At 39.0% G+C, this 16,896-nt stretch overlaps 1 protein-coding gene across 4 annotated transcripts in view; it reads right to left on the bottom strand.

The window, feature by feature from the left end:
• csmd3b (CUB and Sushi multiple domains 3b) overlaps positions 1-14,977 on the bottom strand; it is a 457,418-nt gene extending 442,441 nt beyond the window's left edge. For all 4 annotated transcript variants that reach the window (XM_079879070.1, XM_079879071.1, XM_079879072.1 and 1 more), the window contains exon 1: positions 14,657-14,977. In XM_079879070.1, the coding sequence (XP_079735196.1) occupies positions 14,657-14,834 (178 nt within the window). In that variant the 5' untranslated portion in view covers positions 14,835-14,977. The remainder of the gene's footprint in view (positions 1-14,656) is intronic.
• Between the last annotated feature and the right edge of the window lie 1,919 nt (positions 14,978-16,896).

Here is a 16,896-nt window from a genome sequence, read left to right as displayed (position 1 = left end):
AACACAATCATGTGAGACGCTTCTGAGGGAATTAGACCAAATCATTCTGATGACAGACTTTGACGTTTCAGAGCCACCAAACCAACATTTGACATGCTGCGATGTGATTGGTCCGCTGGTTAGTCCTAGCCTGGCTAACGCCTGGGAACCACATGTTCATTTTCTTGTATTTGAGGTGTGGTTTACGAATGCCCAGAGCCATTTATTGGGCGCTACAAATGTCTATCAAATGCGCCTGTACGTAGCTCATAGCCAATCGTTTCAATTATACCAGATGACCTATGTAGAGCGACAGAAATTCGACGAGGAAGAAGACGATGAAAACTTACGTTCTAAACTACTAAGAACACGATCTAAGGCTGTATCGAAAGGTAACTTCGCGTCTGATGCCATGTTGGATCCATAGATATAAACAAACTGCTTCGGTGTGTCGCATAGACGTCGTCATCGTCTTGCTGCTCCCTCCCCGTTCTGTGATTGGTTCCCTTTTTGAGGGGAAAATCTGGTCCATGGTGTCCAGGCTGCCTAGCAGCGGGAATAAAATCGCGCTGTGCGCAAGGCAGCATGGGGAAACAAAGGCTAGGTTAGTCCAGTTATCCAATCAGAATCTCTGAATCATTGAGGCAAAGTCACATTATTATTATTTTTATTTATTTTTTTGTGCATCGAGGGATTTATTCGCTAAGTGTGTTTCCATCGTAGTTTACGTGCACGTCTTCTTAACGGATAAAATTGTTGAATTTATGTGCATCTTGCCATTTCCATCTAGCGATATCTCTCAAAATGCAAATAAAAAAAGGTGGATGGAAACATAGCTATTGTTAGTATTTACATTGTGGTGCCAATTTTATCTGCTACTAATTATACTTGCTTCTGTGAAAATGTTTAGTCCGCTAGGTGAATTTCTTCAGGGTTGGATAGTTGGTGTCTTACATCAACTGTTAAAATGAACACAGACCAAAGCATGTTCAATGGTCAGCAAACACAGCCTTTCCTGAAGCCAGAGACGCTTCAAGGAGGGGTGTGAAAAGCCTCTTAATTCTGAACAATAGACTGTATGTGTGTGTGTGTGTGTGAGTCTCAGTCCTGTAGGGAAAATAAATAAAATCCAAAAAATGATTAAGGACGTAACAATTGGAATAAAGTATTCTCATTTAAGCTATAATGTATGAAAGATTCGATGGCACCAAGAGGATGCGCGTTTGCATTCTGCCGATAGATGCAGGCGGCCAAATAGTTCCCCAGCATAATAGTTTTGTCGATGCAGGAAAATATTGAGTCCTGAGGCTTTGAAGACTGTATGAACCTTGTCCTCACAGACTTCCCTCAGTCCATTACAACACAGGCTATGAAAGGACAGTTTGTTGACGTTGGAGAACTAACAGGCCCATTTTCAGTCTGCAACATTTTTTATTATGCCTTAAGTGCATCCATTGAAACGATAATGCGTACAGTCAGCTTTTTCCCCTTCAACTGGAATGTCAAACATCCGAGCAACCTCTTGCAGCTGGTGGCCAAACTACCTTGAATTCACTTTCATGATTTTTTTTTAATCAATCAAGATACTTTAATGATACAGTATATCTGATGATATAGGTTGACTGTGCATACATTTGTTCTTCAGCCTATCTCTAAGCCTGCCTCAGCAATTTGAGTTCACCTCTGCCTTAAACCTGTTTCCATGAAGACCACTCTCTCCATCGGTTTATTGACAATCCACAAACTGAATACAGATGAAGGGCTTAAGTGTCCCTCATTATGGTTTCATGGAGCCTGTGCTCTTTAGGAAGTTGGCTTAAAGTTCAAGTACTGCAATCTTCTTACCAACCGCACCAGTGGGTTCACTTCATCCACTTCTGTAGCAGATTCAGAATTTAAAAAGCATAAACATGAACATAAGCGTGTTTATACCTAACCCTAACCCAATTCAATTCCGATTGAAATTCCAATTCAGTTCAACCTCCTGTAAGACATTGCAAATGCCAATGCAGATTCATGATCAGTTCTTATAATCCAATGCACAAATTGTGAGTGTCTTCAAGTACATTGCAAAGGTCATCAGAGCAGATTTCACATCACACGCTTCAACTTTGCTAATAATTGCCAGATGTAAAAATCCAAGCTGAAAATGCTATTCAAACTATGAATTAACATGTTGTTTCATTTGTCCAAATGTCCATTTACTTGCAAAAAAACACTAAAAATGGAGTCAAATACTATCTGAAAATGAACTCCTGCTTAATATTTCCAACAGAATTCACTAAAAATAACACCAATGCCTCCCTTTGTGATGACAGATCTAAGAACCTCACAGGATAAAGTCTACACGGGTAAACTTGAAACTAGTGACTGTCACACTATTTTAGCTTCACAACAGCTCATAAAATAAACATGAGGGTCTGACTCAAAACGAAAGCATATTTGGGCTATAATTCCACATGGTAGTAAGTGATTATTTATCATTTTATTGCAACCCCTACCATAGCTCTGGCTCCTGAAGTACACTGTTGCAGAAATCCTTTAATTAATGTATCGGGGGCTTTGGAAGAACAGGGATGTCTGACTCAAAGAGGCAAATTAAAAGCAACGAAGTGCAGAAAGCATGTAGCGTCTGACATTAAAGCCATGCAGCATGGATGTCATTACATATGGAGACTAGATCAATACAAGAGAAGATGAAAAAAAAGAAAACCCTTCAAGCATGCCAAACAACTGGTGAGCATTCACACAATATTTCAGCAACCTGTTGGTGTGTGTGTGTGTGTGTGTGTCAGTGAGCGAGCTCTACCACTGAGAATTGCTGTATGTATGAAAGCAATCACGCAGCTGGAACACATCTGTCTTATACTGAGACGGCAGGGAGCGGAGTCAAGGTGGAAGAGCGGTGGAAAATATACAGGGGAACGACAGAGAGCAGGAGGCAACTGCTCTGAAGGCATTGTGTGCCATCTCCAGCTGGAACACTTGACATTTAAACTAGGGTCTGGAAATCCCAAAGGAAAGGCTCAATATATCTTCAGATTTGTGCAAGGAGGCTTGAATGAAAACATCAGCATGATTCAACATTAAGTGTGCAGGCTCTGCAGGGTTGACATTTGCGTTTAAAGACATAAGTAATCCCTGATACTCTCCAAGATATTCCTCATCTCTTCACACAAGGATATATGGAGATGTGAAAGGTGCCACGTTTGATAATGAAGGAATAAAGGCGTGTCCTACCTCATTTTCAGCACAGCAAGATTTGAATTCTGTAGGGGTTCCTTCACACCCAAGAGTCCCAAGGTGCCATTGTTTAATTAAGAGATTAGGTTCATTTGGATGGGAAACTATTCATTTAGCTATCCAAACTTTGTAACATTTAACAATAAGTAATATAAAAATAACATGATTTAACATGAACTAACAAAAAAAGGTAGGCCTGTATCTTTTAACATTGACTAATAAGCTGCTGCTCCAAAAGAATCAAGTAAATGATGAAATTACTCACTGATAAAGTCACTCACTGTATGAATCAGTGATTTAATGAATCAGAATATGAATATGAATATGAATATGAAGTCGCTTCTGGCCCTGTCCCAAATGGCACCCTAAACACTCACTGTCTTTCTACGGGTCCGCACTTTCGTGATGTTGCTTTGACTTATGGGTAGAAGTCTTCTTCTCCCTTCAGGTCAAAAGTGTGCATCAAAGGCGCATATCAACCGTAAATGGGGCACTCGCAAGCACCTTTCTGAAAACTAAATTGACAAATGGGACACACTGTCTCGTGGACTTCACTGGACTTCATTGTAAGTCCACAAGTCCGTAAGTGCATATGAAATGTGCCATTTGGGACAAGGCCTCTGACTTCCTGAATGAATCAATGCTTTCAAACAATTCGGTTGAATGAATCACTCAATGATTCACTCCTAAAGGTCACTTGACGCCGCCTACTGACACAACAATGTACTATTCCTCAATACCTAAAGCATTACTGGTAACATCCTTTTAAAAATACATCAAATAATTGAATTCAAAACAAATATGATTGTGCAAAGAGAACAAACCATATATCATGAGATTAAGATTAGTTTGCATGGTTTAAGATTTATTTTATATTTTTGTGTTTGACTGGCTTTGAACTAAATTCAAATGTATAATTCCGAGATATTTTATATCTGACATTAAGATCTAGTTAATGTTTAAATAGATCCAATTAAGTGGTATCAATTGCTACTTTGTGTGCAGATTATAATTATGCCACGATAAGTAACAATGAGCAGCTGCGCAGCCCTGTAAAGTACATTCTTAATAGATAATAACAGTCTGTGGTGGTGTGAAGCAACTAAACTCGCATACTTGGGAAAAGTCACAAATTAATGCAAATAATAGGTCAAATTAAACCATTCACACGTGTGATTTCCAGTACTCCCTAATTTTCTCGGGTGTGAGAAACAATGTAAAGCGTCGGAGGACAGACAGATCCTCTGCGTTTTGACTTGAAGAGGACCTTTAATAAGACCACAGATGTGACTTCCTCTCATCACCAGAAATCAAATTATTACAGAAATCTATGCATAGATATGGCCGCTACCTGTAGGATGGCCACTCTTTTGGTGGGTTTTATTAAGAGCACCAGATCCTGTCAAAACTGCACTGCAACCAAAAGCCAATTAGCCAAGGAGCCTCTTAGAAGATTTAAACACAGTATTTTTCATTCCTAATTATTGGTCGTATCAGCAAAGTAATTTCAGAAATGCCAAATGTCACGACAGGTCAGCTGGAGGGAAAAGGAGATGGTATGAGTACTGCGCAACTGGAATAGAAAAAATATCTTATTACAAAGAAATACTTACAGTGCAAAAGCACTTTACTTTATGCATCCACCAGAATTAATTACACCTGTCTTGAACTTCTGAAAAATGTCAAATGTTCTCTAGTTAATTAGAGGGAGTTGTGTCTTCCCGCTAACTAGCAGCGAAACCCTATGCCTTCAGATGTGCATACGAGCTCGTGTTGGCGTGTGATTCCTCTATTGTTGTTATGAGATGCAGATATTGAGCTCTGAGACTCTAGGTGTTATCAAACACAGCAGTGCTCCTGTCCGCTTGTTGGAATTACACTGACTGACAGGGATGTAAAGCGGGTGCACACTGGGCCATTTGTTCTGACTTGACTATTTTGCGATTGTTGCTTGTCAGATTGTACGATACGATCCCAGAGTGATCGTGGTGGAAAGCAAAGACTGTGTGATATCAATGCTTGTTTGGATGTCAGATTGCATGATAAATAGGCTACATTATTGATACTCATGAAATGGTAGCCTACCACACAAACCCAACCAAGCCACTGTGCTAACTTTAGCTATGTTATGATTGGAATAATGACATCTAATTAGGGGCTATTCACACAGAGGGCTTTTTTCTTTTTTTAAACATAGATAGAGATGTGTTTTTAAAAGTTCAACTTACTTTAACAGGATCGCCCTGTTTTCAAAACGCCGTGTCGTGATGCAAGCGCAAAGGTCAAAATGTCTGTCTAGCACGTTTACATAGAAAAACAATGGAAAAGTAGCGTCTAAAACGAGCCATGTCATGCAAGAGACAAAAGAAGCGAGTGCTATTGTCAAACACATCTGTATGAAATGAAAAAGTAGGGCAGAAAAAAAAATGCGTTCTGTGAGAATGGACCTTAATGCTCAAAATTGAAGTTTTTGGGGGCTTTATTATGAATATGTTAGTCTTACTGTAATCTATAAGCTAGTGTGCTCCAAAACAATGACAAAATTCGCATTTAGAAGATATAATTGTTCAAAACTTAGTCTCTCACTTCCGCCAATATGCTTTCCATTGGGGCGAATGAAGAGATCCAGAGACACGACAGCACAGATCGGATCATATGCGGATCATAATCGGTGCAGACCACAAAACTTCGTATTATTATCGTATTATAAAGTTAACTCTATCCTTTTCTAAGCTCAGGGTGAATTTACGCATAAATCCGAAAGAAAAATTCCTTTACTGAAACAACATGCTGGTGCCCACAGCCCATTATAACGTACCGATCAACAAACGTAATCATTATAGCAGTATTTAAAAGACAAAATAAATGTATTTACACTTATCTGAAAATTTGAATATCAGAAATTTCACAATCTATTAACAATTTTAATAATATTTTGAATACAGCGCCTATGAGGTGTCACGTGACAAGCTTCACGCGTCGCCATAGAATATAGGAATGTGATGCGTTCTATAAATGTTTGCATTAAAATATATTCACTCTAAATATTTTTTTTTTTTTTGCCTATATCAGTCATGTATGTTTTGATATAGTAGATGCTTTACGAGTGACAGGTTTTTTCTAAAGGGCTTTAAAAGGCGTGAAATTGACTTTTTTCCTGTCGGATGCCTTTGACGTCACATGCTCATGCACTGTAAAAATAGGTCTTGGGACTGGACTTTATTAAATTCAATAAAGCATGACGAAAAAAAACAACAACATACATTTAAATAACATTAATGGGAAACGTATCTAACCAGTAAAACACAAGTTTTCGTTTACCCGATACTGGAGTTGACAGTGTTGGAATATATCAAATGAATGTATGTGTTAAGTTTCTGCATCTTGACACTGGCCAAGACTCAGCATCTGGCTATGTGGCTCTGCGGACAGATGTGTCTCGAAGAAACCTGGTGCTGACATCATAATTACAACACAACCCTTACTAGCTATTGATCGACCTCATAGTTGAGACGCATGTATTCTGGTGTGTTCTCAAACACACAGCCACAGAGTAATTAAAGCACTAAAAGTCCATTAAACCTTTTAACAAGACCAATAATATAATTAATTATGAAACCTCACTTAAATAATGCCACAGTAGCTTTGTGCATGCTAGCTTAGCCAGACAACAATAATAAATCATAGTGCAATTAAACACAGTCATTATAACTCTCTCCCTGAGCCAGTCCAACTCGGCCTATTGAAGCACATAAATTCTGTTGAAACAAGAGCTTGTTCTTTCCTCTGTGGAGTGAAAGTGCTCCCAAAACTTTTCCAGCATTAGATTTGCAGCTCTCTGCAGGTACTGAGGGAAACAGCTAACAGCTGGAACAAAGTCATCTCGTTTCACACCGTTCAAGACATGAAGCCAAGCTTTTCACAACAATGCAGACTATAAAAAGTCCCCATTCGATCAAAGTAATATTTTAAAAGGCCACCTCATTTTAAAACTGTCCTCCTGCCATGAACCATTGTTAAAGCATGTGACGCAGACCATGTGACATGGATGGCAATTAAGCATTCTAGGTGAGAATTAACTCTTGACCAGTCCCAAATATGCGCAGTGATGATGAATCTTAATTATGATAAGCATGATTAACATCAACATTCACGGCACGCACAATCAACCATGTAAAGTGAAGGGCCGTAACTCAGAATTTGGTTTTAAATCTTGCTGGACTAGAACAAATTGTCTCAAGGTGACTTTGACCCAGGTAAAACTGATGAAGTTGCATTTTGCATATCTCAAACTGCATGGACACGCTCCTAAAATAGCACGTACTAATTTAAAATGTTTGCCATTTTAATTAGATTGTGCTCTGAGATTGCGTTATCTGATGAACTTATGGGGGCGTCGTGATTCAGCGACGTTTGAGCCGGAACAGAGTAGAAAAGCATTATATAATGAACTCAGTTAGTTTCGCACAAGTTTAAATAGGTTATTGTGGTGGTACAACTCAGCTGAATGGCACCTTAAACTAAAAATAACAATGCTATAAAGCAACCCGTTCAGCGGGGAAGCTAAAAACTCTTTATGCTTCATTAAATAAGACAGTATGAGATACATTTCTAAGAATTACAGTTCGCTTGGGGGCATCTATTATTTTAAATGTAGCAAAGCATCAACATTCTGTTGACTCTTTGTCATAGTCACAAGCACTATGATATATCAGTGCAGTGAAAAAATGTGTTTATTAATTAATGGAATCATCTACTGTATAATGACACCGTGGCAAGCAGCTGCAGCCTCCACTGTAGCCAGAAGCCCAGGAACGAAAGGTCAAGGGGTCACCTCATCCAGATCTTCGTCCAGATGTGTCCTCTAGCCGACGACAGGTATCCGTGTCTTTCTTCTTCAATTAACGGCCGCTACAAAAATATCACTCCTGAGGTATTTGAGGCGAACTCAAAAGAGTTATTATTTATATCTGCTGTCTATGAAAGGGAAACAACATATGTGCGGGGAACTGGAGGGAGAAAAGAGTAAATGAGCTTTGAGGAAATTGGCAGAGAAGCTCGGCATGAGGCAGCCTCGATTCCAGGGAACCCAGATCGTACTGACAACCATTTTCCCCTCAAACAAGAGGCCCACCATGAGCGGCGGTCACAAACAAGCCTCGCTTGAGAAACAATGAGGCTGCAAATATATCACTGACTGTACTAAACGCATCTCGGCTGAGAACAATGAGGCGGAAAGAATCGAACGAGAAAGCCACGGCGCATGCGACCTACTCGCAAATTCACAAGGCAAAAGGTCAATCGTGTAACGCCACACGCTCCCGCCTCCCCTGAATCATTGCCATTGGCTGTCATCGAGGGACATGTGACTCCTCTCTGTCAAGCCAATGCACTTCAGAATAGACTTTGATGTCATTTCTTCATTCACAGAAGTTGACCCAAAAAAGTCTGGCTCTGTACTGTCTTCATGGAGGGCAGAGGTCTAGGTCCAACATCTCTAGGAAATGTGCCAGTCTTCTGGTAAAAATAGCACTGTACAGAAACATAAACATGGATTTATTGGATCTAATTACGGTATTCAACCCATTGCTTTTGAATATAGCCAATGGTTGACATTTAGTTAAAGAACAACTACAGTAGCCTGGTCAAATATTACTCCATTACTTACATCTATCTATCCATCCATCCATCCATCCATCCATCCATCCATCCATCCATCCATCCATCCATCCAATCATTTTGTTTGGCCTATTACACTTTTTGAACTATTTTAACTTTCAAACAAGGCTCTGTCAAGCTAATATCAAAAGTCTGCTATCTGACTTTTCCTTATATTTCCTTAAAACTTCATATTGCATATCTGCATCCTGTTTAAGCATAAACTTAATTTGAACTGAGGTCAAATTTAATTCAGATTCAGGAATTTAATTTAAATACAAAAATCATTCAAAATTTAATTCTGAATGGGGCACAACCCTGATAAACCTATTATGGTTTTGAATGTAGTAAAGTGAAAGTTTCCCAAAATGAAGATACTTTGATAGTGTTCTGATTTAAGAGTACATAAACAGAGTAAAAATACTGTCCACTGTTGAATACAGCACTCCTTAAACCTCTGAAAAGCAAGCAGCTGCTGAATACTGCAGTAGGACAGATGTATTCCAGCATGATGAAAACAAACACAGCTTTTCTCTTTTTTTGACACTGCGGCTGCACTAGCAGTTTGTAAATGTGTTTGTGAATGTTGATAGGTGTGTATGGACTGAGCAACTCTGTCACAACAGGTAGTGTTGAGAATGAGTTGCTAAAATAGACAGCTCCACACCTCTGCACCTGAGCCTTCATGACTGACTCCAATCAGACCATGTTTCCAACACAGCTGTCTCCCTGGAAGCCTTACACTCTTCTAAGGTCATCGGAAATGCCTCAATGTGGCTGTATATGCTGCAACAGTGCTTCATTTATAAAAATAAATGTAAAAAATTGCACTGGATCAACACACAGAAATTCATTCAGTCCTTGCTGAGAGACAGCGAGACTGCTTTTATACACCGTTTAATAGCCTCTGTTAAAGAAAATCAGTTCTTCTGGGTCAAAATAAAATCATTGTATCACTGTGCGCTTGTGTGTACTTGTGAAGTACTTCATGCACTCAAAGCCCTTTACATGTAATGAGGTCGCGACTCAGCCATCACTCATGTAGCCTAGCATTGTGTGTCAGTCCTCTGAACATCATCTAGTTTGTGGACAGAGCCTTTTGTTATTCTCTTCCTTGACACTTTATAACAAGCTATGGCTGAAAAGGTGGTAATCGAGACCATAGATCACACTAATAAAATTGTTAGTGCCCCCTGCTGGCCCCTAATAACCTACACTCAAGATACAAGACCACCGTGGAAGCTGCCTGGCATGAATGCTGCTGGTATGTAGATGGAATAATAGGACTATATATATATATATATATATATATAGAATGCATTGGATGTGCACACTCATTTTGGTAATGGCACACTCATGTGATAAATACCCAGCTAACAGGGAACATTCTCAGAAATTTGGCTAACATTATTTCAGTAACGTTGATAGAACGTTTTTTTTTTTTTTTTTTTTTTTTTGGATGTTTGTTAAATATTTGTTAAAAAATGTTTGTTAAAAAAACAGTTTTTTAAATATTTTCAAAATGTTGAGAGGACCTTCAAAAGTAACATTCCTATATTGTTTGCAAATTGATGAAATGGAATGTTTGCATAATCAAGAAAAAAATTACTTTTTAAAACGTTTAAAAAGCTGGACGTTTTGAATGTTCAGAGAGCATAATGGGAGACGTTCACAAAACCTTTCTAGAACACTTTTTTTTTTTTTGGTAGCTGGGTAACAATCCCATGCATAATTCACTAATGAAATACATGGCAATTCTGTGTGATTGGCTTGAATCTGAATTTCCTTAATGGTGTACCCCAAAATTATGTTTTTCTGCAGTGTGACCTTTGGGGATTTCAGGTTATTTCTCTAAACACACAATAATTAAAAAGCCAAATGAGGCTAGGTATATGCTTGTAAACACTCTTACACCATGCACACCACCAACCATCAAATGCAAGAAAAAAACTAGCAAGGCAATAAAACAGCTGGTAATTTTTACAAGGAAATTCATCATTCCATATTTTTTATTCCTCACATTAAGTCACCAAAATGAATAACCAGCAATTAAAGGCAGGGTAGGGTAGGCAATTTTTTAAAGAGGCTAACAATAACAAGCTGTTACGGTTGATCCAAACACTTTTTTAAATACACTGTTTTAATATTTAGACCACTTCTATTATTGAATGCCATCAGGATGTGAAGAGAGTTTCAACTAGTATAACAAAAAGTGTTTATAAAAAATAAAATACAAATTGCCTACCCTACTGGTTCAGTGAATGATTCAATGATTCACTTGTTTCATTCCAGAATGGATTCCAGAATCGTTTGACTGAACGATTCAATGAGTCACTCATAATACATTATATTATTATTTCTAATTCAAAAAGAATGCAAACGATTCTTTTTTTACCCTAAGGTAAAGCACAGTTTCATATCGCTAATACATTTTTTTTAAGATCTGTAAATTAATTCAACATTAGCAGGTTTGGCATCATCATGTTTATTGATTTAATTATTATTTAATTAGAGCAATAAACATTTATGGTCTGTATGCACTCACCATGTTACAGGCAAGGTTTGGTGAAATTTTAGTTTTTAGACCCTGCTTACACTGCATATTTAGTTCTTTTTTTAAATAACCACAAAACCCAACATCACAGGTTTTTATGAGACCTTTCTCTTAAAACATCATCCCTTCTGAAAAGCCATCCATCTGTCAATGTCTTTGTGTTTTTTTTGTTTTTTTTATACTGCAAGCTGTTTAACACTACAAATGTAGTCAAGAGACCAAAGTAGGTGTGAGTATTTGTTTATGACTAATGCAACGCTGATCACCAGGAGCTCTTAAGGAGAAGAACATAGATACGTCCAGGGAAAACTATGGGTGATCCACTGAGCGTTCATGCAACGCTTGGTTACTGTGAGAGATTCACTCGAACTCTTGATCGATTCTGCTCAGGGAGAAAAGGTGATGCATATCCAGGTAGCAACAGTACGGATCTCGACTGATCCGGTTTAACATATTCCCTTCAGATGAGGTATTCATGACACATTATGTTCATTTCACATGTCCACTAACAAACAGAAACCATCTAATTGGATCCATGTTATCAAGGTTGCTCAATTTCCCTAGAGACTTAATTCAAACCTGAGGGCAGTGAGCCATTTGTCAATTGACGGGGGGAGACGCTACAGAAATGTTACACAACAAGCCTCACACATGCAAGAAATCATCCTGTAAGCAGTGCATACTCACACAAACAACCTTAAACCATGCTTTTTGTAGTTCCTAAAATCTATGAGACTGCAGACATCTGGGGACGTTAATGACCCTTCTCTGCACCTGGCTCTTCAACAGCCATGCTTTGCTCATGGAGATTAAAAGCCTCATTGAGGCGAGCCAGAGAAGAGGCAGTGTTACACAGCGGCGAACTGTAACATGCTGGATTTTACACTTGTAAGATAGGGCACTTCTCCCAAGTATGATGCCTCTTCCAGCTATTAATCTGTCCCCTCAGGACTTGTCCGTATGTTAAGTAGACGCTTGGCTAGCTGGTGATCTGTGGTCAGTTTATGGCAACTGATTCGAAATGAGTGAGATCGAAAAGCCAAGCAAACTAGGCAGGTTGACATCACAGCAGCCTTAGACTCGTATATTAGTTTTCCCAATAAATTCTGATTTATTAAGCAGCCTTTCAGAATAAACAAACTGAAAGAGCACTGCTGTTTTCTGAAATTATTTATGGCATAATTTATGGAAATAAACAAGACTTAAACAAGACTCTGTTAATGAGAACATATGCTTCCATTATTTGACAATCAGTCCGTTTTTTCTTCGATTTCATCTTCGTGTTGTTTAAGCTGCAAACTAAAATTTTAGGTTGTCGTTGGTAGATCTTAAAAAGCAAAAAATTGTCTGTACAGAATTTATCTACCAGATATGGCCCGTGCATTATCTATCTTCAACCGTAATGTCCCATCTGTCATGCTGTGATAATTCATACAGATATTTTTTTTTTTACAATGAAGAAATGAGTAGAGATTACATTTATATGAATCTACCACCTGGACTCCTGTGGAGCAACTGGCGTTTAGGTCAGTGAGTTTTTAATTCAGCATCAGTGGAAATATATGTTCATAATTAAGGCCTGCTGATGTGAAACCATGAAGCATATATCTACTGTGCACATCCCTGCTGGGTGGAACCATGCTTAAACCAGTGTAAAATGGTTTTGGACTCGTTTGCTGGTTTAAAAGGGAGTTTAGGCACACCAACCAGTTTGGACAGGCTAGGAGACCAGCAAGACCATCATAAACCACCAGCAAACCATCTTAGGCTCTAGATGTTTTTTATTTATTAATTAAGGTCTAATGTGTCTTCGTGCCATACGTTTATGTATGTACTTATTTATTTATTTAAGTACATTAAACAACTGTACGTCATAATGACTCACTGGATAGCGCTCTCTCTCTCTCTCTCTCTCTCTCTCTCTCTCTCTCTCTCTCTCTCTCTCTCTCTCTCTCTCTCTCTCTCTCTCTCTCTCTCTCTCGCAGTAAGGCAGTGATATGAGGTCTAGATCGCATTAATTATCCTCGGGATCTCGTCACACTGCCACCACGCGACGGGTTATCAGCAAACAAGACTGCATCTCGCACACTTTACGGCCACTGGTAGCCCACTGCTGTATCTCTCCAACTAGGAAACATATCAAGCCCATTTCAGTACCATTTCACTCCGCGTGACGTCATACTTGATGCGCTAAAGCATTCGATATAGTAAGAATATCGAAAAAATAATCAAACTGTTGTTTAAACCTATAAAATAATGAGTTAATTTTATTTATTACTTATAAGGTGGCGGTCCTATTCCTACAAGCCGTTTAGTATCAGATGAATCAGCTCTGGTGCAAATTAAAATGCTAGGCAGGTGGTAATGACCAAGACACATCAGGCAGAAGTGCTGCCCAGGGCTTTGCCTCCACCCTACTAAATTCAATCAAACTGCAAATGTTTTTTTTTTTTTGTTGTTTTTTTTCCGAAACCAGAAACCTAAGATAAAACATTCTGCAGGTTTCTAAAACTTCTTTTCTAAAAGCCCTATATATTTCATTTCCCACAGAGATAGATGAGAGCTCACACCAAGCCTCCTCCAAATAAATCCATTGAAAGGGTGTTTCAAACCAATATGCGACCATGTATCATGTATATGGAGACGCCGTGCAACAGTTAAATCCCCCGAAATCAAGGCTGATCGATAGGCGTCCAGACGCGTCAATCCCATCGCGAGATTGACAAGTGTAAGGTCGAAATCTTCGTGTCACGCGTTATCCAGCCAGTTCTTGACTACTTATAGACGTGTTAATGGTGCATTTTGTTTGGCTGTATATCTACTACACCAAAAGGAACCGTGATTCTATTTCCATTCCCGACCAATCGAGCTGCGTTCCCCGAAAATTGCACGCGTTCATTTGAGATTCCCCATAATTAGCTGTTTCCTAATAGTGTTTATATGAAACCACCCCGTATGCATATCTAAATCAGCTCTACGCCCCACATATTACTTTGTGATCCATCATTTAATGGCCACAAGCAACTCACGTCTCCGCTCGAGCATACTGCAAGAATATTTATTGAGTCCTCGCTCAATGCCTGCATTGAGTAAACGCGCTTTTATTCTCAAGCATTCTGCTGCACGCTTGGCTCTCCTCTCTCTACATCCACTCCAAGCTCGTTCCCATCCATAAACACTGATGCAAAACCTTCGAATAACTCCTCGAGACTGTCGACTTACCTCGCACGCATGTGACCATCATAAAAAATATCAGATTCCAAAATGTAACTCCAGTTTTAATCCCCATTATTTTCTTTGCTTGGGAGTCCACCGGACCACATCTAATACATCCTCTCTTGAAAACGGTCAGGAATCCCGTGGATGTGACGCTGTGCCCCTCTGTGTCATCTATGCTCATGTTCACATGAAGGTAGTTGTTCTCTCCCTCAGCCAGAAGCGGAGCGGATCGCGGTGTGGCTCGAAGTGAACGGTGATGCTGGGATCCCACAGCAACCTTGACGAGGACTCAACCATCTCGCCAAAAGGGGCCAAACTCTGTGCGCTGTGATCTCGCTCACCGACTCCTATTCACTGCTATTCAGTGGCTTAACTGTGTGATCTCACTCTTTCATAATTGCTCAAATAAAACATTTAGTGTCGAGATACATTTATGAGTGAATGCATGGGACACAGCTGCTGTGATGGGGGAAAAACTCTGAGCTCCTAATATGGGCAAGCTGGTCTATTGGATGGTTTTTAAAGATGTTTTAAGCATTTGAATTAGATGAAAACCAGCTTAGGCTTGTTTAAGATGCTTTTCCCCCCAGCAAAGATTTTAAAAAACGAATTTGGCAGTAGTGCATACATATGCAAATATTTCATTTGCATGGCTTACTGTTTTTTTTTTTTTATGTAAAATTAGCTTAATATTTTAATTTATTCTCATCAAAGAATCCATTGGCCACACACACATATACACGGATGAGTTTACTGCTTAAACGTTTACATAATAATATTATGATGGGAAGACATTCACCATCTAAAGGCTGCTGTTAAACTATTCCATGTTTAATTCAGTGTTCATCATTTCATTTGATTGAGTTCTTGGGTCCTTGTGTAACTAACTATTTTACTGAAAATCTTGAGGCCAACATAATCTTGGTTTACTCTACCAGCCTAGCATTAGTATTATCATCATAATTATTTCCTACGAAAGGCATCTTTTTTTTTTTTTTGGTCAAGATATTTGTCAGTGAATGTGAGATCTAAGACTGGGTGATTGCACTGCAGAAGGACACTCCTGCCATCTACAGGCTAAACATCCAGTCAAGTCTCATTCTTAGAAGTGTGCAGACACTCATTCCCTCTCTCTCTCCACTTCCCACATGCCTGAAACACAACACACACACACACACACACACACACACACACACACACACACACACACACACACACACACACACACACACACACACACACACACACACAGAGACACACACGTTTCACTATATTAGTGAGGACATTGCATCAACTTCCACTGATTTTACATCAGGTTAAAGGGTTAGTTCACCCAAAAATGAAAATTCTGTCAGTAATTACTCACCCTCATGTTGTTCCAACCCCGTAAGACTTTCATTCATCTTCGGAACACAAATTAAGGTATTTTTGATTAAATCTGAGAGCTGGATCACTCCTCCATAGGCTTCTATGGGATCGAAACTTGCCGACCCAGAAAGTTAGTAAAGACAATGTTTAAAATAGTCCAAGTGACTACAGTGGCTCAACCTTGAGTTTATCAAGTGACGAGAATACTTTTTGTACGCAAAAAACAAACATAAATAACGACTTTATTCTACTATTGATTTTCTTCTGTGTTTCTCTGAGTGAGTTCATGTAGTGTAACAGCGCAGCGCTTCTGGGTTGTACGTCAGAACGGAGGCTCACTATTGGCCAGCATCACAAGCATCACACACATGACCAAATTCAGCCAATAGTGAGCCTCTGTTCAGACGTACAACCCAGAAGCGCTGCGCTGTTACACTATGTGAACTCACTCACAAAAGAAAATGAATGAATAGTATTCTCATCGCTTGATAAACTTTTGGTTGAGCCACTTGGACTATTTTAACTATACTTGGACTATGTCTTTACTAACTTTTCTGGGCCGGCAAGTTTCAATCCCATAGAAGCCTATGGAGGAGTGAGACAGCTCTCAGATTTAATCAAAAATATCTTAATTTGTGTTCCGAAGATGAATGAAAGTCTTACTTTTGGAACAACATGAGGGTGAGTAATTACTGACAGAATTTATGAAAGATATGTTCTATCACCTAACCCTAAATCGACCAAACAGAAACATGTGCAAAACACTAGATTTAAATAAAAACTTATTTTGAACAATTTTTAACTAGTGAGGACCAGTAAAATGCCCATATTCCATATAATAATTCCACATAAGTGAGGACAATTGGACCTCATAA

Source organism: Squalius cephalus, assembly GCF_949319135.1.
Source record: "Squalius cephalus genome assembly, chromosome: 8".
NCBI lineage: Eukaryota > Metazoa > Chordata > Actinopteri > Cypriniformes > Leuciscidae > Squalius > Squalius cephalus.
This window is presented reverse-complemented; position numbering and strand designations above follow the sequence as displayed.